This window comes from Ostrinia furnacalis, unplaced genomic scaffold (assembly GCF_004193835.3).
Source record: "Ostrinia furnacalis isolate ACB-3 unplaced genomic scaffold, ASM419383v2 OfSCF0535, whole genome shotgun sequence".
NCBI lineage: Eukaryota > Metazoa > Arthropoda > Insecta > Lepidoptera > Crambidae > Ostrinia > Ostrinia furnacalis.
The window spans coordinates 712,742-736,645 of record NW_021130774.1 but is presented as its reverse complement, the minus strand read 5'-3'; the positions used below and the strand labels follow the sequence as shown (position 1 = coordinate 736,645).

Sequence of the window (23,904 nt, the reverse complement as noted above, 5' to 3'; positions counted from 1 at the left end):
CTACATTTATCTATTGTTTAATTGTTATATAACTATGTGCTCTCAAATTATACACTAGTCGTAAAAATAGACAACATTTTATACATTATGAGTTAATATTAGGCTGCTGACACTCGTGCGTGACACATTTTATATAACATAATCATATTTATATTCTGTCATAGATTTTAAATATGAAACAAGTCACTCAACGCAACGTAAGACGTTTATTTGTCAGCAGCTTTATACAGGTTGTTCCAAATTCCAAAAAGAACGTGTCAAACGTAAGCAAAAGATTTGATACGTTATTTTTAGAAGCTATATATTAGATACAATCTAAACAGTATATTACTTACACGAAGTTTAATTGAAGTAATGTGTCTACTAAAATTGTACTGAATTTATTTTTGTCCTAAAATAATATTTGGTTCTGAATAAAAGCTATAGTTTTTATAACGACGTTATTAATATTATCTTAACCCACGGAATGAATGGCGGAAATTTTATTTTCAAACGGAATGACAATTTGTACTTTAAAAGTATATTTTACACATATTTCTTTGTTCTCCTCTTTGGAATGCGTCAGTCCATACAAAGCAAGTTGCTAAAATTTCCAAGAAAATGTATTTATACATTGTGTATGGCATAACAGCCTTTTATTTAATTTATACAATGAGATCAAAAACTCACAATAACAAAGAGTCATAACACAATTACTTACTTTACAATTTGGTTCATGGAATGGAAATTACTTTTTACTGGTAATTCTATTTTTAGTGACAGTTAATTGCTTGACTTTTGCGTTAATAAGAATGTAAGAAAACATCAATTAACATGAAAAATACATAAGTCAGACATAGGTAGACTTGTATTAGTAAAAGACTTTTTAAAGTTTGAAAGCGACACTATTAATACGGTTTACAATATTTTTTTTTGTTGGATAAACCAGTTAACGTAACAAATGATTCAATTAATTTCTTTATCACATTTTAAATATTTAAAATAGTTGCAGTTGCTCAATCTTTTACTAACATATGTAAGTCAAAAGTTTAACAGAAGCGGGTTGCAGCGGCTGTATAAATAATTTTAAATTACAAACAATTCGAAGTATCAATAATAAAGGCCGCGTATCTAAGTGAAGACCAATTTACAGCTTTTTATTTACAAAGGACCTCAAAGGAAAAACAAATGAGGATAGTTAAAAAAAATACCGCTGCATTCCCGTTCCCATTCAGGTGAATCTTTGGTAGTGTTTGGACGCCTCAACGCCAGGCCGCTGGCGCGAAGGCTGATGACGTTCAGGATGGTAGCGGTTGTAGGGGGGGCACAGGGTTGCTCATGTGGGCCCTGAAGTCTGGGTGGGGGGGCCGCAGTTCATGGTGGGGCGGCCGGAGATCTGTGGGAGATTTGCTGGTTATTGGAATGTCATTGGTGCTCGATTTTTGAAGTTCACTTTTAATAACACACGAAAGTGACCAGATAGCTACAAACGAGATGCGGGGGAATTTGACGAACCAGTGGAGGCTCCAAACTCATTGCATTGTATGTGGTTTTCTATAGGCCTAGTCTATGTTACAAGAGCTTCAATTTAGTCACATTTGTGATTTGGGAAAGTTTTTTTTCTTGGCTTTCGCGGTTTGCGTTTAGCCACAACGGTTTTGGTAAAGTAATGTTTTAAAAAAACTAAATACTGATTTTGTTGTAACTGCTTATTCATAAGCAATGTAATGTCCTACCATACAGACATATGATCTGACAAAAAATGTAGGGGGACTTCTTTCCTTGCATCTTTATGATTTACTAAAGGAATAAGAATTATTATGTCTTAAGAATCACAAGTATCCCGTACACATTTTTGTCCCTTTTTTGCGACAGTTGGAGTTTAGGGTGCAGTCTTAATGCAACGGTTTTTCGCCAAATCCTGTCAATTAATATTTGAAGTCAGAACTCACCTAATCTATGCTCAGCGACGCTATGCATCTCAGGTGCATGCATGCTATGCACATCCGTATGCGGCGGCTGCATATGCTGCTGCGGCGGTCTCAGGTCCGCATGCTGCGTCTCCCGGTGCCTGCGGAGATCCACCTTCCTCTGGAACGCTCGTCCACACAGCTCGCAGGCGAAGGGCTTGAAGCCGGTGTGCTTGCGGGAATGGGTGATCAGGTTGGAACTCTGGCTGAACGCTTTGCCGCAGACCTGGCATTTGTGCGGCTTTTCACCTGTGAACAAAGGGTGTATTTTAAGTCAAATTGTTTTTAGCTTTCATGGTCACTAACACTGTCAAAGTCAAAGTCAAAATTTCTTTATTTGTTTAGACTAATAAATAGTTCTTACAAATCGTCATTTTGCTCTTAAGGAGCCTCTACATGTCTCATAATCTTTTTACCCTACCAGCGCTTCGAGACCAACATTTGGCAAGTGCTGAGAAGAAGCGCCGCAACAAACTCAGTCACCACTGTCTGCCGGTTAATATAAATAAATAGAAATAGCAGTAGTAGGTACATTCGATTCAGGAGCAGTTCACTGAATTTACCACCTTTCTTGTATAGTGTAATGGGTATACAAAATTGCGTGGTATATTAAACAAGGTAGTGACGTGCTAATATCTAGACTTACAGATTAGGTACATACTTAAATACTAGTAGAAATAACTCGCATACATAAATTGGAATAACTTGGATTGAGCAGTCCCCGAAAGCAGCGCCTGTTCACAGACATGACGAGTGAACCAGCCATCGCTTCACTCGACCATATTAGAGGGAATGTAACGACCCGCCTCACTAGAATATTATTATTTACGGGATTGCTATCATGTACCTTTTTATTTACGAGCCACCCAATGATGTCTGCCAAAAACATCTAACCTGCTAGATCATCAGTGACTCCGTGATCAAGGTGCTTACAACAGTGCCGAAATATCGGAAGCTCTTAAATAAAAATTCACATGGTAGCAATCCCGTAAATAATAATTAATTATAATATTTTAAGATATTTGCAATGGATGCGGCTCAGCCGTAAAAACAGAGTAAAATAGGATTCTCTTTCACGTGGATGTCGTAAGAGTTCGACAACTTCCTGGCTATATTTGCTATTGGTAAATTAGAGAGGGTCGTGCTTCTGCATTGGAGACGCAATGACCAGACGATTTTAATGGCTAAAAGCTGCATATTATGGCGTTTTAAGTCTTTGCCTTGTAGAAGTTAATTGATGTTGATGATGGACTATGAAGTGTTAATATTTAACTCTACACACAGATGGACTTCTGTTGCTTAGAGACAAAAGAGCTCTACGTAAACAGTTTTATTTCGAAATAAAACTTACAGAACTCCATGGATTTGTAGTCCAGTCTACATACTCAGCGTAATCTGTGCCAGGTCAGCCATTACGTATTCGCACCGCGCTCGTGTGAGCTCACAAAAATGTATAACGCCTAATGACGTTGAGCCAACTTTAGATGTTTTCTTTTTACCTGTCTGCCGAAAAAGGGTATTGTTTTATGAGAATATCCATAGGTCGGCTTTGATGCTTTAAAGGTTTGATAGATTTTAACATTAGATTAAAATATTCGTATTATTTTAAGAATTGCATAAATTGAACCACTCAACTTTAGCCGTAACTGTGACGACAACCTATGTTTTTTGTGTGGAATTTGAAAGATTTTTGACGAAAGCAAGATGGTGCAACCCAGCCTTAGAGTAGCCTTAATGTATGGCTATAAGGTTTATTAATAATTGTAATGTAAGCCACCACTTTGACGACTAAAAATCTAATAATAGTGCATGTCAAGCCAAGTATTACCTCTTTTGTATTAAGAGGATCGAAAGATCTAGTTATCACGCTTACGTAGACAGATAAAAATCACACACTTAGATCATGCGAATCTGGCCATTGGCTGTTCTTCAGCAGGCTATATTGTCTATGCCCTGGCACGTATTAATGCCGGCGTAATCTGTGCGAAGTCCGCCATATTACGCATTCGGCGTCCGTACGCGCTGGCCTTACAAAAATTTATAGCTCGCCCCTACAACGGTTTTGAACGTAACTTTATGTACTGGAGTTAGGACTCAATTTGCGCGGCCCTTAGGGCTAGCACAATCAGGTTTTTGGTGAATCATAAGAATAAGAGATAAAAGTAGTTTTACTCAGTATTGGGCAAGAATACGATTACGAAACTATTGTTATGGGTTCATTTTGACGATATTATAGCTTATTACATACACATCTCAGCTCAAATTTCTATTACAACTGCCTTTAATTTAAAATATACACGTAACTGGGTATGCTCTTAAGTATTTATCGAACTTTAACTACATAGACTAGAACAAAAGCTCCTTCTAAGTTCCTTTATATCGCGAATAGTGATTCCAGCTTTTAAGAATTTAATAAAGCATTGTCATGGGCGAAACTTTCGCAGCCATTGTTGAAAGCTGCCTTTACCTACACTAATTTATTTTGTATGTGAAGTTCTCTTGAGCTCACGATTTCACAGAATTTATACGTCAAATATAATTACATAAATTCAACTGTAACAATGACTTATACTGGTCATTATGTCTATTTATGGTCATATTTCACAAAGTACATACGTCCCTTGCGGAAGTTTCAGTCGGTTTCATTTAACAAGTACCTAAATGCCATTTAAAATAAATAATTAACACAATTTTACAGTATCAAATTCGGCGTGGACAAAACAGGAAAACAGTGGCAACCAATGCGACGGTGTTACATAGTAGGTAATTACCTTCACAAATCACAGCGCGGCGTCGATTCCCGACTTAGGTACTTTGAAAGGGCCGTGGTCCGTCAATCAAGGGCCGGTGAGCGGCACTTCATTAGAGCGAGCGGGTGCACTCTACCCGTCCCACTCTCTTGTCGCCAGAGCAATTTATATCCGTCGTGCTATTGGGCCGAGATTGCGGCGACTCCTCCCCGCGTCGCGTAGCAACGGTGGGGGCTCACCCCTCTCCCCATCCCTGCCCGCTTTATGGATCGCAATTTTCCCTTGAATTGGAAATCAGAGCGCTCTCGCCGCTCGGTCGTTAGCGTCTCTCCGTCTTTGCGATACTTCCACGCTACAGATTTTTACAGAGAAAGATGTTCGGAGGCCTTTGTGGTAAAGTTCGCCCACTGTTTTGGGTAGAGCCGTTCACGCGGACGTCTCATTTGAGAACTTTGACGTTAAGGCACTAACTTAGTGGAAGTTGGATAATATTGGCTCAATTTAAATTAGGAAAATGTACAGCACCAAATATTATAGATATTTGTTATTTGTTTGCGCTTGACAACCTGCTGATAATGGTTTAATTAATGTCCAAAATAAGGAAATGTTGAGAGAGTAAGGGGAAACATTATGAAATAATACCAATGATATTATTACGTAAATACCCTTTACGTAATGCATAAAATACTGTCATATATTATGCATTACATAAATTATGCAATTGTGCATTAAATAATTTAGTAAAACGTACCTATCGTTTAAACTAAAATCGGCACATCTGTCTTTATAACGCCGTTGATACCATTCAAAACAGAATGATCGCTTAACTTTCGCACTCAAAGCAAATATCAAGCCCAAACTTTGGCAAACCACGCAATGAATCCTCTAAGCGTCCCACATAATACAAGAGATGTAAACAAGCCAAACTTCAACGATTACAAGAAATTACAATCCCTTACGCAAAGTCCGCAAGCAGGGAGAAATCTTCGTCCTTAACAGCGTAATTATGCTGCTATATTACGGGGTGAATGGCAAGTGGAGAAATGGAAGTGGGGAAGTGGGGAGAAGTGTGAAAGGGACGTGCCACTTAATTGTCTTCGGGGTGAACTCCGAACTGGATGAATTGAAAGATCGTCTATGTATTATTGATCTATGCTGAAACTTCGGATTGATTGCGGGAGATAGAGTAATTGTAAAGGGGCATTAAGTCATCCGTTCGGCAGCAATTCGTGGTTAAAGGGTGAAGTTTGGGCTAAGGGCTACTTTGCTAAGAACGGTTCGATAACTCACTTGAATTTGGTGAAAGCCTGAGACATAGTTTAGTCGACTAATATTGGTCTAACCTAAAATTGACAAATGCAATAAAAGATAAACGACTACCATATTTTAGTGCTACTTCTAAATACATATTATAAACAATTACTCTTTCAGCAAGTGTTACGTACCTAAGCTAAATCTATCCACGATATCTACTAAATTTACCGATAGCTAACCGTCTTTATTCGTATCGTTTGGCGGATATTGCGTACTTAGCGGGTAATGGATGATAAACTAGTTATACGTTACGGCCTCGGAGAGCGTTCTCAGATTTTTACAGGCACTTACTTTTATTCGACGCCATTTTGCTTCGCTTCTCAACTTATAAATGCTTTGAATTTTTAGCATTGAAATAAATCTTTGGTATAAGACTTAGTAATAGACTTATTATAAGTAAGTTTGAATACGGTTTATAAATCTGTTTTTAATATTAAATCCATGATTAAGCAACAAGAGTGGTCAGTTTTAGTTCCTAAAATTTCATCTAATGCACTTCTCAATTTTTTTCAGTTGTTGAGTAAGACATTGAGTCCTTAAGTTGTCCTGTTGTAAAATTCAATGCTAAAAATACTAGGAGTTCTTTAAGAATCTGGTGGGGTCAAAAACTAAAGAACACTGACAGACCTCTGAAACCTGTAATACCTTATGTATCTTTTACGGTCCTAGTTCATTAACATCTCCAATTCAAGTAAATAATAAGCAGTGCTGGATTTAGTTGAGTAAAAAAGCAGTAGATATTTTCTCTTACAAATTCCATCAGCTCCCGAACTATCCAATCGATACCGGTCCAGCAATAAGCGAGCAGACGCGCTAAGTGCGAAGTTCCCGGGTTGTGATTGAACGCATCCCGGCGAGCGATAACCGTAAATCCCGGGACTTGGCCAGGGCCGGATAAAGGCTTTAGTGAGACCTCTGAAAATCTATATCATAAAGTACCTATATATTACAAAATCAAATGGGACCTCTGAAAATCTATATAATAACGTTGTTTTATTACTAAATCAAATGGAACCGCTTTTTAAGTAGGAACTTGTCTTACAATCCTCCCGAACTTTTGCATTTTTATGAGATGTGTATTTCTAGTCATCTGATAGAACTAACAATGCTTTTTTATCTACACTCATATTATAAAGAGGTAAAGTTTGTGTGTTGGTATATTTGTTAAATTGTAAGGGGTAACCTCGGGATCTACTGACTCACCAATAGAAAGCCACATTATTGCTGAGTGTCATAGGTTACTTAAAAAACCGAAAAATTCGGTGGAAAGCTAGTTTATGATATTTAAGTTTTTTTAATTAGACATACTAATAGGTATCTATCTATGTATTATTATTTCTAATCACTCAGCTTGTCAATCGCTCTTTGAGGAGAAGGGACAATTCACACTGTCGAAACCTCAAAGAAAAACAAGTTGTTTGAAAATTATGTTACAACCACACAAACATTATCATAATGAAACAACAATAATTATCTATCTGCAGTGATACATTTTCCGGTACAATCAAGAAAAATAATAACTTAATATCCCATAAAATATCTGTAAGTGTTCTAGCCGGGATTGCTCAGAAATCATTACGGGCCATTATCAGGGCACTAAACGAGAGATTCGCAATAAAACAGACATTAATATAATTAAATTACCGCCCTCAATCCGGCCCTGCGCGGCTCATCTGCACAGTATCACAGAGACGGATTTTTATGGCGACGTACTTTAGACGCTCGTGAATTAAATATATGATGGCTCCAACTTAAAGTGCTACCTCTGGCAAGATTTCACGAAATATGGCCGACGTGTTTTAGGTGAACTTTATTTTAGGTCAGCAGTTCGATGCAGACGAACGGTCCTTGTAGAGTGAGGTTCGGTTCCTGACTATGGTTATTTAAAAAAATCTTTTGTTCAGAATTTAATGCAGTTTGAGTAATATTAAATTGAATAGATTAAAAGTTTTGGTGATATTAGATCAGCATTTTCAGCAGTATTTATTTCGTTAGATTGGTAGAGACGACGTCAAGCTAAATACGTACGTAATATGAACTATTCTGCTACGAAATGTATATTCTGATGTGCAGTTGTACTTACGTACAATTTTCAAAACACTGTTTGCTATTTCGGCGCCATGTCACAAGCCATGTCCTTCAAGCATGGCTTGACTTTGCAAAATAATAAAAAGAAAAACCATTTATAAAAAAAATCCACAAAAACAAATCAAACGCGCATTTTCAGCCCCGAGCTTTAATTATTTTACGTCTTCCCCTAATCCTCTGTCCTGCAATAAAAGTCAAAGGAAAGAATAATTTGAGTTATGCCTTTGCCATAATCGAGAGTAACAGTAAAAAAATCAAGGCAGAGAGGCACGCCGCCAGGTTAATAATTCAGAGCGTATAAAAAACGGCAAAGCTGCAAATTGGGGTGAGCTCACGCTGCATTTACATGAACATTGATAATTCAGACTTTTTTTCCATTTGAGTGTACTCGCATCATTGTGGTTTTTTGGAATATTTCCTTGATGTTCCATTTTTGAATTGGTGATTTACGAAACAAATGAATTTTGATTTTACTGGCCAGTACATATTATAATAAGTTAAGAATAATTTAGAGGTTGTGAGCTGAAAAACTGAAATAAAAAACTGCTCAACCCATAAAACTTTAAAAAAAGTTTCGGTCTGGCCTTTTAAGAAAAATATTAATGTACCAACCTATTTCTTTAACTGACTGCAAAAAAGGAGGAGGTTCTCAATTCGACTGTAGTTTTTGATCTCAGCGTCACGTTGGTGGATGAGGCAGTTCTTTATGTTACATAATATGTTCTTCACGCTTTAAAACAAATGATTTATTTATAACTGCCAACCTGCCAGAGAAGTTTGAAGGCTTACAAACGATTGCTATACGACACTATGACATCACTGTACTTAGCATGTACGCTAAAACGCTAATGAGTAACGCTCGAGAGCCTTCCTAAATATCCCTGCACTCCGCTCCTTGGGCTGCACTTTTACGAACACCTGCTTCTGTTAAGTGCAGCCTACTTCTGGATTAGCGACTTCACAACTTTCGGAGTTTGCTCATCTGCCGCTGAATTAAAGACGCTCGCGTTGATATTAATTTATGTGTGTTAAAAAATCATAAAGTATTTTTTTCTGAACCAATTTTTAATAATATTTTTTTCATAATACTACTTTAAATAAAAAAAAAGAACACAAAAATGTGTATCTTACTTTTGAAGAATTATGTTACTAAAAATACTACTTCCTTTAAAAACATAATGTCCTTGAACATAATTATCTTTAAATATGAAACTAGGATCAAGTTCTTTCAGGAATGGGCTCAATAAACAATAATAATCATGTGTTTTAACTAGTCGGAATAAGACAGAAATTGCCTCGTCTTGTAGGATAGAATTGTTCATGACTGTACGTACTCGTACAGAACTATACTCAGCGGCAAAATCAAAAACATCTACAAGCAATTCCACCACTGATTAGTGCGTAATTCTATCTTATCGGTACTTAATACCTCGCCTACATTTTTGAAGTCAAAACGCGGCAGATTATTAAGGATTTTCGATTGACCGATCGATTCGGTAATCCGGTTGTTAACAAGCCGAATGGAGGAAATATGTCGACATTTTGAATAACTGTTTACATAAAAGGCAACCTTTACCGACTGTCCTAACAACAGTAATTATGACGTAGGCATGAACATATGAAGTTTTTCCAAATTTATCCCCTAGGGGGGTGAAGTGAGGTCAAAACTTTGAAAGGAGAAACAAGATGTAATACGTGGGCGAAACCGCGGACCGAAAGCTAGTCCAAGATAGATATAAGTAAATATACATAGAAAGTAATTTTATGATAACCAAGTCTTTCTTAGGTTTTGAATTGTATTTTCACGCACTCTTCAAACCTCATTATTGTTACTGTAAAATACACACTATTGGCAATTGGCACGGATAGATACAGAGAGCAAATCAAAATAAACATTTTATTATAAAATAACTCCTATTACAACTACTTAAGATACCACAGTTACCTAAGCTTGAAGTTCCGTCGTATGGACCCAAAATACACAATTTCCATGACTGTAAACACAGGTAGTAGTCTAAAAATAGGTAGAGTCCTTTCAAACATTCAAAATAGTAGTTTATCAAAGTGTATAGGTAGGTACTCATGAACTTAGCAGCATAGTTTAGTAATAAACATAAATTTAATACATAACTAAAAAATATCTGCTGTTTTTTCAAAGAATTTAGATTTATGTAGCTTGGCAGCGCTCACAGAGTTAGCTGTTTAATTCTTGCGCGGTCCACCCTGTATACGAGGTATCACGAGCACCAATATACATATATTATACCGTAGAAATCCTGAGCAGAGACGTGATTACCGGTCCGTAGTGAAGTGTGGATTTTCCGGAGATTCCCGCGACCCCACTTTAATGCCCCCAACCCCCAACCCCCCAGGTTAGGGGGTCGGGGGTTGGCCATCTATAGATCGTGCAGGATTTGCTGGACGCGATAGTTACGTGCGGATGTTCGCTCTTTGATTTTTGAGGAGTTGAGAGTTCCATACGTCTATGTATGGAATCAATTCCATATGGAAAAAACGCTGGGGAATGAATTAGATTTTTGGAACTTGTTTCTTGGATCCGTATGTAGAGCAACAGATTTATTTATGTATCATGCATCAAAAACCTCTCAAAATTCGATTCAAATTCAAAGAAAGTCATGAAAGCTGTGATAAGTTTGATTTGGTGAATCTATTGATAGGTTTCAACCTATTTCTGGATAGAGTTATATTTCCATCCGTAGAGTTTTTTAAAATGTTTTATTTTTATTTTTTTATATGACAGGAGGCAAACGAGCAGACGGATCACCTGATATGATATGTAGCAGTAACTTAATTTGCAGTTCAATTTACTTGCCTATTTGAGACACAGTTACATAGTGCCTGAGTTTAACCAGTCCCTGAAACAAAACACAATCTTATCTGCCAACAACCAACCAATCTTGCTCCATTTTGATTGAACTAACAAACCAACGCAAGAATAAACACTAGAGCACGATTGAATCTCTTGTCTATGGTGCGAAAACAGGGGCACATTCTGGGGGAACGGGTCCAATTTTAGGGGAGGGCAAACACGGCCATCTTCCTTTAAAAACATAGGTGAATTGAAAAGCTGAAAAAACGGGCTCCTATATTTTTGTCCCTTTTGGGCTACGACAAGAAATTTAGTAATCTGGATGAGTCATAATATTTTTATTCGTCACAGTACTCATTATTACATAAATGTAACTATCACAAGAAATCGCTTCCTAGCGAATCTTTACAAAAAATCTCTAAAAAAGTCAGACTACTATAGTCGTTATTCCTAGAGCGAGATTCCTAATTTGACGTACCTAACACAGTCTCTGACTAGCATTGAAAGTAATGAATTTATTTATCTGTATACCCACCCTCATTTGCCCAGCAAAAACTAATTTAGTTATTAACAGTTTCCGTTTATTGTACGGTTGCATTTTCATTCAGTTATTCAGTCCAGCATTTCGCCTAAAAATAATGCCTCCTCCAATATTTTTGCCTCGGCGTCGTGCCACAAACCCGCGGAGCATTTCAGTGCGACGTTTACGATTTGCCTCATGCTAGAAAACATATTCTTCGTGTAAATGCCACTTAGGTGGTTGATTTATTGTAGTGGCTACCTCCGGCCGAGGTTATGTGGTTCTCGTATCCTTCGAGATGTAAAAATCTTTGTACATTAACATTTGGGGCCGTAAAAGTGAAAAAATATGACCACTTTGACGACCTAGCCACTACTAATTTGGTCCTGGGTTCGTCACACAACCCTAAAATCTTACCCCGTGATGGTTGAGTAGAATTGATATTGTGATGGTTTTTTTTTCGGTACCTAGACGGGTGAAACTTCAAATATTTGTATGTAGAGTCAGAGGTCTATGGGACTCTACATTAAGTTTTTGAAATGATTTACATGATAATCGTTCTTATGTAGGTATATGTTAGAGTTTGTACCCAAAATATCCGAACATTTTAAAGAAAATAAAAGAATCGTGTCTATGATTAGGTTCTATTGTTTTTTAGCTTTAAATAGTTGGTCACTTTCTGTCGCATGTTGGTTGCGGTGATAAAAAGGGACAAAGCTATTATTTATTAAAATGTGCTTTATAATTTGTATTGTAACATATGAATTTTCACGTAAGTTGTTAAATATTATGAAACAAAGACACCGGCATTAACAACGAAGCCGCGACATGTTTATCAGCCACCGATTACTAGTTTTAAAATATTAAAAGTTTAACCACTCCTTTATACTAATTACTGGTATTAATAGAAAATTATCACTTAATCCCTTTGAAGGATTGCGCTTTGGGATTGTAAAATAAAAATAAAGGTAGAGTTTTAAAAGTAAATAGGTTTTTTTTTAAATAAATGGTTATGATTACGACGTCTAACCGTTTAGGAAGATGGTGTAACTTCTTTCTACGATTCCAATCGACCAAAAAATAAAACCTACATAATATATTATTTTATGAGACAACATTTTGCAACCATCCCCATTCTTGAAGTTATCCATCCATTGGAATGGGAATCACCAATTCTGATCTGAGACTATGGTCAAGGTTGACAATAAGTAAAAAAAGATTCAATGTAAATAAATATAAAACTTTAAAACAGTGCGCCAAGTCCAATGATCATAAATCGACGGTGCAAATAACCGAATTGCCAAAATTGCCCCCGATGATTGACACTGTACCGTGAAAATGGGCAAATTGCCCCTTATAATAACTAACTAATAAGACCTCGCGTTGACAGTTGACAAATTCGTTAATTCGTCTCCTCTGGGAGGGCAGGGGAATCGGCGCCCTTACGCAATATTTCGGATTCGTACTTAAAAGATTTTGCTCCGAACCTTTGGGAAAGGGCCTTAGGAATAACGGCTAGGAGTTTCCTGATTGAATATTATTATTACAAATTGGGAGACAAAGTTCATTATCATCATCATCATCATTTCAGCCATAGAACGTCCACTGCTGAACATAGGCCTCCCCTAATGCTTTCCACGTTGATCGATTGGTAGCGGCCTGCGTCCAGCGCTTATTCAGTTCATTAAACTTTTATTTATTTGTACATTGAAGCTTCGGCCAAACCAGCGTCGGCGATGGCGATCACTGCACGTGTATAGACTGCGACCAATGATATGACGCGTTGACGTGAACTCATCGCTACAAATTCATACACGTCTGAGAGCTTAGTGTGAGTGTACATCAAACGTCGTCACTAGTAAGGGCGTTTAAAAAATCTATGAAGATTTTTTTGTCGCTGTACAATCCGTCATACATTTCATGTCATTTTTTTACGCGGTCACTAGTGAAGACGATGTAAATTCACTCTAAGCCCACAGATCTTCATCGCCATCGCGCACGCAGCCTACACGCGTCGTCCCTACACAAATAACACCCAATTTTTACATCATTTTAACCGACGTTATCAGTGACTTAAGTAGTGTGCTTAGATTAATTCAATACAAAACTAGTTGATAAATGTAATAATTATAGAAAAATATGTTTTTTCCTGTATTAAATTGGTGTACTTTAATGAGCTTTAGGATAATAAATGCGCATTAATCACTACTACACAGCCAGTCAAGTACAGTTTTGTGCGATGTATGATAATTGTTCTGAATAATATAAAAATAATTGGGTATTTGATACAATTGTGCAATGATTTTAAAACACAACTTCTGGCGCAGTCGGGTAAAAACACTCTTTTCTAACCCTGAAAGCTGATGTAGCTTTCAATTTGCTGTAAAATCGTTTTTTAACAATCTTTTTTTCTAAATAACTAAATAGTTATTTGAGTTGCCATCTAGTGACGATGACACTCATGATAGAGTCGCGTTTTGGCAGCTTTAAAAAAAGTATGTCAATTGACTAGCAATGTCAAGAATGTCAACCACTCTATTGTTAATAATAATTAACGATTATGATTTTCATTACCAAATCTATAAGGCTTTACTAAGTTTAATTCAAATTGCTGACCTTTACGCTACAATGAAAAAGTCAAAGATTTTCAATTTCATGCTCTTTTTCAAAAAACCGCCATCCGTTGACAGTCCACACAAAATGGCGTCGCATCAGACGTCAACGGCCGCGTCGTTGTGGAATGCACAAAGATTCCGCCGGATTGCTAGCTACTGTCCGCCGTCCGGAATGTCCGAGTCACTTCACTTATTGCGATGTATTTGTGACCGTTATACGGGCAGGAATGCGGGATTTTCGGGACATTCTGTCTGTGCTGTTTGGCAGACAATAAAAGGTTAGTTTCGACTTTATTTAGGTGGTTGCAGATAGGTGTTTTTAAAGTTTTTGTTTGTTTTTTTTTATTTGACATGGTTTGAAAGTTAGATTTTTTTAAACATGAACCTAGATCTTTTTCATATTTTAGGAGTTACTTTAAGTAGAGCTGAGCTTAAGTCAAGTGAAAAATGAAAGGGGTGGTCTTCTAAGTACAACATACGTGTGGCATCTAGTAATTTCGTAACTAAAAAGTATTTAATGTATTGGCGCCTGTAAAAAACATTATAAAACTACATAGGTGATTTTTTTATTTTCTATATAGTCCAGTCATTTCGTCCGAAAAAAAGGCAAATAAAAGAAAATGAATTTGCGCTTCTAATTTTTTAATATGTTGTAGGGGATACCTAGAAAAGCTTAACTTGAGATTGTCGACCAAGCTTTCCTAGGAGCTTTCGCCGCCATCTTGGAAAACGCTTAAAATTTGTTTTTCGGCAATAACTCGGCTATCCGATGAGATTCGAAAATTTTTGTAGGACACTTTTTGTAGCTTTCTTTGTGCTCTACAATAACGCCCGAACCATTTTTAGCGTATCATGCATCGTTATTGAGATATCGATCGATAAAGTCAAAAATTTTGGACACAATTTTTGTTTTTACCCCTTTTTTCAACATGGCGGCGAAAGCTCCTAGGAAAGCTTGGTCGACAATCTCAAGTTAAGCTTTTCTAGATATCCCCTACAACATATTAAAAAATTAGAAGCGCAAATTCATTTTCTTTTTTGAATGTACGTAATGACTGGACTAGTAGGTTTATTGATGAATTAGATTTATGTCTATGACTATGATGAAATAAAAGCCAGCTCTAAAACTTGCAGCTCTATGGCACAGCACAGTGGGACGGCGCGGAATGCGAGAGTCACCTCGCTTATTGCTCGGTGACAATTGATGCTTGTAGTTTTGGGGTCTGCGTACTTTGTTTTGGACCACTGTGCAATCTGAGTGTAAGAGCTAGTGACGAAACAATAGTTCTGTCATTTTGTTTCATAGACGAAAATATCTAAAGTTATCATCACTAATGGATCAAGTAAAAATGCGTAGGTATAGCGGATCTTAATCCAAATTGGATTCAATTTATGCTTGATCTATATTTTTAAGCTTTTTAATGATTGAATTTTATTAACTTAGACTCAATAACAGAACAAGATCTATAACCGAGATTGAATCGAGTTTCAGGTGTTATTTTCTAATGCAGCAATGCATCAGCTATTGCATCTAGATTTTTGTGATATTAATACATTAATTTTTTAGTGGTAGGTTTAGAATGTAGAGTCTCGCTTTCGATATTTTGGAATGAAAAGTAGACACTAGAATTAATTCAAGAGTACAAACTAACAATACTGTTAAAGAACCATGTCTTTCAAACATAATTCTAATTCAAAGAAAAATATAATCCAAAAATTGCACTTATTACCCACTCTAAAAATCCGTATAATATTACACGTGACAAATGAAGTGCCGTTCGAATAGTAATAGATAAATGGGCAAGGGTTGCTCATCATTTGGGAGGATTATAATGTAATGCCAATAGGGCGATTTACACCCCACGGAAAGTCCATGGTGTTTCAATAGAGATGGGCTTTATGGTAGAGTTGGCTGGCTTATTTAGTAGACAGGGAGAAAATTACTTTATGCCAGTTAAAAAAGTATCTGCTATGTTTACAAGATTTAAAAATCGATTAGGTACTTTTTAAGATATGCTATGGGAAATACCAGCTAATACTAATCCTCTCGATTGATAATTAACGATAATAAGAATTTGTAAAATAATTTTAGCAAATAAATTGCCATACTTATTCAAATTTTTTGAAGAATTTATTAGCCATAATGATATTTATAGGATCTTTGATAGAATCGCAATCGTATCGTGTAAAGGTCGTTCAATAAATGGTTTATTTTGTGTGATATAAATCTAATATGACAGGTTAGAAGGGCTCGTGGTTATAAGCGAACCCAGAGGCTTTGCATATATTGAGAAGTCCCTTAGTGACACTATTATAGATAAATCAAAATTGATATTTAATACTGCAATAAATTAATGTTTATTGGTAATTACAGGATTTAAATCTTCAAGGACTTATTCCTCCATTTGCCGCTTGGTACATTAGAAAGGGTCATGCTAATGCAATGGAGGATAAATGACCTGATGACGATGACGTCACATCAAGTTAACACAATGGCACTTACCTACATAAATTGTAATAGATGCCATTTCTCAACAACAATGTACAATCTGTTATACTGGCGATTGCGCTAACAAAATAAAAAAAAGTAAAAAAAAAACTGTTGAAATAATTCAAGTATCGAACGCAACTCTCTCTCAAATCATGCGTCAATCAACGAGCTGTGCAAAACCAAATTAAACACGTTCTCTCGTTCCATTTTCAAAATAAACCGCACGTTCCATAATCAAATTACTGTATTTTGATTGGCCAGTGCTCGGTTCGCGCGCATTTCTAGTGTTTTGATTCGCCACCGCGACAATGGCGCCAGTTGTCTAAGTGTTTTGGCAAACTGTTACTCAATAGCTGGTGGGAATTTGAACCTTACAGTATCTACTATAAGGTTCTTTTCCTGTAACATTGGCTACGTGCAGGTCAATTCAGAACCGGTGCAATTCAAGTGCAAGGATAACACTGACAAATGTTAAAGTGCATTTGTTAGAATAACACGAAATCATGTTCAGTTTTAGCCTTTATAACACTTGATAGTTTGGATTTTTTAAAACGTTTTATTACATTATCTGCCATTTGAATTAGAATACGGACTAATTGAAGGAATTAGTCCTTTGGGAATTTAATTGGAATAAAACCAGAACTTAATACGATTAGGTAACCCAAAAAGACAAAAAAAAATGCAATGCCAAAATCCCTGCATTGAAAATGTGTGCTGCACTTCATCATTTAAAGTGTATTATAATTACATTATCTTTTTTACTAGAATTACCCTCCGTGGAACGCCACGCGCTGCGCGTGCGACTCGAATTGAGCACCAATTCAGTGGATGGCGCCAATTAATGTCCGTACGAACGAATACGGTGCAACTATACTCACAGGAATATTTTAGCGAATCGGGAAGGTTAGTTATAGGTTAGTCCAGTTAAAGCTACAAGGGTAGTGCCTCTTAGTATGGTATTATGTGTCAGGTTGTAACACCTCTGTTATATTTGTGGCTATGGGTGTTACTTGACTCTACAGAAGGAAAATTAAAATTGGAATCGAGCATGATGTGTCAATCCTGAAAATCGAGCATGTGTCATGACAAATACAAGTAGATACAAGAAATATTGTCAATCTAGCTCTTAACTATTAACCATGTGAACTTACTAACAAAACTCGATTGTCAACTGTAGTATATACGTAATAAATAAATAAATAAATAACTAATCCGACTAAGAACTAAGTGTTGTGGTTTAAAGGCTGGCAACTTTCAATGGCGTTACTTGGAAAACTTCTCATTATGGTATAGTTTACGACCTTGCACTAGTCAATATAGCTGGAAAACTGGGAATTTTCATCTCCTTATCAGAAGTTGAAGAAAATAATATTAGTCTTAAATATTACAATACTGCTTAAAAAAACTGGAGGCGCTTAAGTCAAAAGTTTAAAACGTTCACCCTAATTCACCGAACGAGTCCCTAACACCCAAACTCGGCTTACAATTAAATTTATTGTTTAAATAATGACATCCTGCTGCACTGTGCATGCGATCGGCACGTGTCATGTGATCTATCATCCACAATACCCTGACCTCTCTCCCATCAATTGATACTCTAAATCAGAGCTCAAGCCATTTTGGGCATCCAGGATGGCATGATCCCCTGTGTCATATTCAGGGTTAGAAATCAGAGGTCAAGATGTTTGGACGGTTTTGATTAGCCTCATCCTACTCTAGTTTTTGTACGCAAGTAAAAAAGCTTTTTACGTTACAAACTCATCAAAATAATGAACCCTGTGTAGATTTTAATGAATTCGTTTGTACGGGTACGGTTAGATTGCAGGGGAAAATGTATACACTTATTACAATATTAGAGCAAATACGTTAGAAAGCATAGTACAATAGTTAACATAACTTTTGTTTAATCATTTCTCACGGGATTCTCTTAACTCAGAGCTGGGTTCGATTTTCCGATCCGACATTTTTATGCCTAGATGAAAAATTTAGAAATACGGATTAGGCTGAATTTTTATTAAAAAAAACGTGGAGATCTCAGTTTGCTATCCATGTTTTAGAAGGATTTCCAAGTTAAGGTTCGACCAGTGTGCACATAGGATGACAGAAGTGACAAATTTAAAGGTCCGGCTACACAGGAGTTGCATCGATGGAACGAGAGGTGGGAACAGTCCCATTTCTATCCAAATTATAGTTAGTAGTATCTAAATAATTATAACTAAAAGGTGACTGACTGACTGACATAGTGATCTATCAACGCACAGCCCAAACCACTGAACGGATTTGGCTGAAATTTGGCATGCAGGTAGATGTTATGACGTAGGCATCCGCTAAGAAAGGATTTTACGAAACTCCACCCCTATGGGGGTAAAACGGGATCCACGCGTACGAAGTCGCGGGCGGCCACTAATTTTAACTATAAAAACATAAAAAACCAAGCGCTATTTGCACCATAAACCCAAACTACCGACATGCGCAATAGCTGTTGGGCATTGCCCGTCCACTTCAACCCTAACGAGACTCATTTACATAAAGAACTAATGATTAATATCACGGAATCACCCGACGAAATCTGACTGGGGCCTCTGGGACACCGGGGCAATTTGGACACGAGGGCTGGGTGGGATAGGTGTAATTATATCGATAGTGTATGGACATTTTTGAGTAGTATCGATAGAGCTACTGATTTTTCTTAAGGACCCCTGTCCCAGTTAAACACAATGTTCTACTAATAGTACAGGTATAACATCAGTATCTGTTACAATAGATAAAAATTTAAGTATGTAAAATGGTAAAGCCCGAATTATAGTTTTGAACAGATGTAAGCAGATGGCGTTGTATGTTCATGTTGTCGTTATTTTCAGTCATACTGAAAACATTAAGGTTTTCTTTTTATATTTTTACTAAAGAAATAATAATATGACGCTACACAACAACAATTTGCAGCATTTATACGTATGACTATCAATTTGGCAAATTTTTTTTATTGAAAAACATGAAAAAATTAAGTGAAATTTCAACTGAATAAAGATAATACCATACCGTTCTAATGTATCGACATTGTGATGATACAACCGGAGTATTCACTCCAATTTTGATACTAACCCTATTTGGGTTGGGGCCGGGGCCCCGCAATTTCCGCGCCCCGCGGGGGCTCATAGCTAATCGCGATAATGTGTTTATTGAATTAGCGGCGCGTGCGTCGATGAGGTCTCCGGTTGCAACCGGTTAAGTGCCTTTGATGATTCAAAAAGTCAGAGACTGTTTTGGTTTGTTCAAATCTGAGCGTTGCGTGACTGAAATGCGCTGGTGCTGAATAAACTTTGATTTAACACTTTAGAAGTACCTACTTTATAGTTTGATCATGGTGTATTGATGATAGATTCCTACATAGGTTCTAGTTTAATAAGTAGTTACCTATCTTATCTAAATAAGTTACCAAAATTCTTAGTTATTTATTAATGAGTCTTTCGAAGGTTGCAAAAAAAAAACTAAAACTTAAAATAATGTTTAATTAACTAGGTACAGTCTCAGACCGCTGCATTATCGCCAAATGAAGCTATTAAGTAATCACAAAAACCTACGAATCCCAAAGAAATACTAGTAAAACTAAGCAGGCAACGGAAAACAATGCAGGTGTCGGATTACGGGAACGAACGTGGGGCTGCGAGGGCCGAGGACATTAATTTAATTACCCCTCTCTCTTGGGAGCGCCTAATATTATAGGAGTGAGCGTTCACAACGAAAAATCAACTGTCACTCTTTCTCGTGAGAAAAAAATCTCGAAACTGATTTTGCCGCACCTCCCCAGCGGGTTCGGGTTGCGAGTGGAAAAATAAAATATAAATCTGAGACACACAAAATGCTGAGGAAACATTTCTCGCGAGCTTTTTCTCTGGAAGAAATCGAATCTAAGAAAATCCGATTTATAACGTCAAGGTAATGTTTATGCCGAGTGACAACTTTTGTGTCGAAGTAAATTGATTTGGTCTGCCTCATTATTAGACGGTTTATCTGTCAAACATACGTATAAATATAAAAGTATTTTAAGTAGATACTAATATGGATGGTTACGCTACCGCTAGTAGGTACTTAACATAAGATGAAAATATCGAAAATTTTCTCGATCAGTAATTTTGTATCTGATAGATTGAATAATTGTGTTACTTTTATGTACAGTCACGGAATGAAAAGGTTCGTCAGTTTTCAAATTGATTCCTTTAACGAATCGCGAGCACATATTACCTTTTGAAACTATGATACAGAATAATCTCGAGTTAGAGAAAATAATCTTTAACTGTTCGTCAATAAAGTTCAAAATTATTCAGATCAAAGTTGTTTGACAATTTAACTTGTCAAGAAGATTATTATGATTGATAAACTAAAACCTTCTTGTTGGTTCAACCTGCCATTATCTATTGAAAAAAAAACTAGGCATGTTGTAACATTGCACTGATGGGATAGAAAAATAAACAAGCAAAACCTCATTCGTTAGCAAACGTCATATTTATTTAAATGTTAGCAGCATTGTTTCTTGCACGGTTATGTTGGCAGGTTTGACTCTTACAGTACCTAGTGCAAGCGAAAACCGACACTAAAGTGACGAACCTTTTCATTCCGCGACTGTACCTATGTAATAATTTTGTAAATCTATATATATAAAAGAAAGTCGTGTTAGTTACTCCACTTATAACTCAAGAACGGCTGAACCGATTTAGCTGAAAATTGTCAGGGAGGTAGTTTAGAGCCAGGAGAAGGACATAGGATACTTTTTATCCCGTTCGAAATAAAAAAAAGTCTGCTTATTTATTGCCATTAAGGCGGAACAAAGTTCGCCGGGTCAGCTAGTAAGTCATAAAAATGTCCTTAATCAAATTATATTTCACGTATAAATCTATTATTACTTACAGTCAGAATGTTCAAAATGGCTATCAACTTTCTATTTGATTACCATTATATTGAATACTAGCTGACCCGGCGAACTTCGTACCGCCTTAGCGTAGAGATTTTCTTAATATTTTTTTCCGTAAGAACCATCCTTGGACTTCCACAAACATTTAAAAAAAAGAATTATCGAAATCGGTTCAGCCGTTCACACGTGATGCCGTGACAACGCGAAACGGGTTTCATTTTTATATATATATGTCNATTGACCCATTAACTTTTTGCCCAAAGAACACTTTACCCATGAAGCGTTCGCCAAGAGAATGGCACGCCAATGAACGTTTGACCAACAGAATCTTTTGACATCTAACTTTTCGCCCAAATGACATTTGACCCATGAAATGTTCGCCAATAAATGTATACATGGAATTGAACTATTAACATTAAAAATAAATAAACAATTAATATTTTACATTAAAAAAAATTGGCCAGTCATGACCTACTCGTATTAAAAGTTAATAAGAAACTCCCATAATATACCATCTGGATTTATTTAAATATTTCCTATTAAATGAATTTCTAACATTTAGTATTTACACGGAAAGTTGAGAGAAAATTGTTTATTAGTCAGGACTTGGTTAGTATTATTATTATTACAATTGACTTTAATTGTATTTCTTAACATGTATTTGACCATTGACATTTATTTGTATTGTTCTATTTAAAATTGCCTCAGTAGTATTTCTCTGACATGTATTTTGACCATTGACATTTATTTTTATTGTTCTGTTTTTAAAGTGACTTATTAATATCTCTTTGACATGTATTTGACCACTGACATTTTTTTTTCTCTTGTTCAGTGTTTCTTTAAATTATTTAATGTTCAATACTCAATATTTTATTGCATCCATTATGTTCTTAAAATTAGAACATTATGGGCCATTTAATTTATAAACTGCATGTACCTATTTTATTTGTGACCTAAGTGTACCTATNGCTCCGACATATAGATGTCTATTGGCTCGGACTGAACGTCATGACATTATCACCTACTGATATTTGAATTATCACTTTCACCATCTGATATTATTAAATGTAGAGTTTCTAGAATAACAAAATAAGAACTAAAATATGAAATAGGATGTGCATTTATGGCATATGATATGGATAAGGATAACGTAAGGAGTACGTCAAAAGGTGTTATCACATCTTTGAGTGTCGACGCTTTACACAATCTGGAGTTCCCCAGTGACGTGTGCTGAAATGCTGGCTCAGCAGATTTAGGTGCAGGCAATACTAGCACTTATTGCATTGAAACAAGCATTATTCGTATCTTAGTTGCTATAAGATTTTAGACAAAATTTGTACTGATATGTAATGAAACAGTGCTTTTATGTCTTGGTTATACTTGACTGTAATAGGAATCTCAAATATTAAATAAAGAGTGAACAATGAACATAATGATAATAAAAACATTTTTGTTTGAACATAATCCACTGAAAGAAGTGATAGTGTCACATGTGTCAATTAGTATCTTATTAAAGCAACTGGCATAACTTATAAATTTTCCATGAAAGTGATATTCATACAGTATGTAATTAAAAGAGGACAAAACTGAATTTCCAGCGACCACTAAACGTGTAAGCCGAGACTGAGAAACGTTTGCGAATTAAAAGAAAACCTCACTAAAAATCGAAGTGTCTCAGCTCTCGGGTCCTTAATTAAACTCAAGGCACGTACTGCTCCTTGATTCAGTCCCCCTGGGCTGAGTGACACCCTCCCCCCACTTCTGTGGACTCCCCCCTTCCTTATGGACCGCTTAGATTTCCACCCCCCACGTTGTGTGGACAGAATACTTCCAGTCTGGAATCTTGTACGAAGAATTGGTTTTGAAAGATTGGACCGTTAGTTTTATTGCCCTCGGCTAGTTTTGTTAGCGTTGCTTGAAATTCTAGATACGTTGTAATTTTAGGAATTTAACTGTTAACTCTATTTGCGAATGGAGCTGCTTGTTTTGGGTCTACGTCGGCAATTAGTATAGCTTTGAAGAATAATCTGTAATGTAATTTACTATCTGAATTTTAAACTGTCGATTAAACATTTGGATTCTCTATCCAATAAGATCACTTCTCGAATTTTCTAATTAAATTGCAATACCTGCATTTTATTTTATTCCAACTGCAAAAAGAAATCAAGGATTTTTTCTCGCAATGTCATTTGCATATTGCCAGCGTTCCGCTCGCAATGGCCTTTTACTAATCCAATTAGACGATAGCAACTCGCTTTTAAGAACTTCACAATGTCTGCCATTTTGAATAGAAAACTCTAGAATGTAATCAGAGGGCGTTTCTGAGTTAACAACATTTGGCTCTGAAATGGGACTGTTCTATTTTTAAAATTATGCTGGGAAGATTTTTTTTTAAATTAAGATTTTTCTTTTTCTAAATAAAGCAACGGTGTCAATTC

The 23,904-nt window shown here is 36.3% G+C and overlaps 1 protein-coding gene across 2 annotated transcripts in view; it reads right to left on the bottom strand.

Moving 5' to 3' along the window:
* Positions 1-23,904, bottom strand: part of sens-2 (zinc finger transcription factor senseless-2) — a 69,985-nt gene continuing 46,081 nt past the window's right edge. For both annotated transcript variants that reach the window (XM_028322908.1, XM_028322909.1), the window contains exons 5-6: positions 1,932-2,198; positions 1-1,375 (exon numbers count right to left, since the gene is read on the bottom strand). In XM_028322908.1, the coding sequence (XP_028178709.1) occupies positions 1,278-1,375; positions 1,932-2,198 (365 nt within the window). In that variant the 3' untranslated portion in view covers positions 1-1,277. The remainder of the gene's footprint in view (positions 1,376-1,931; positions 2,199-23,904) is intronic.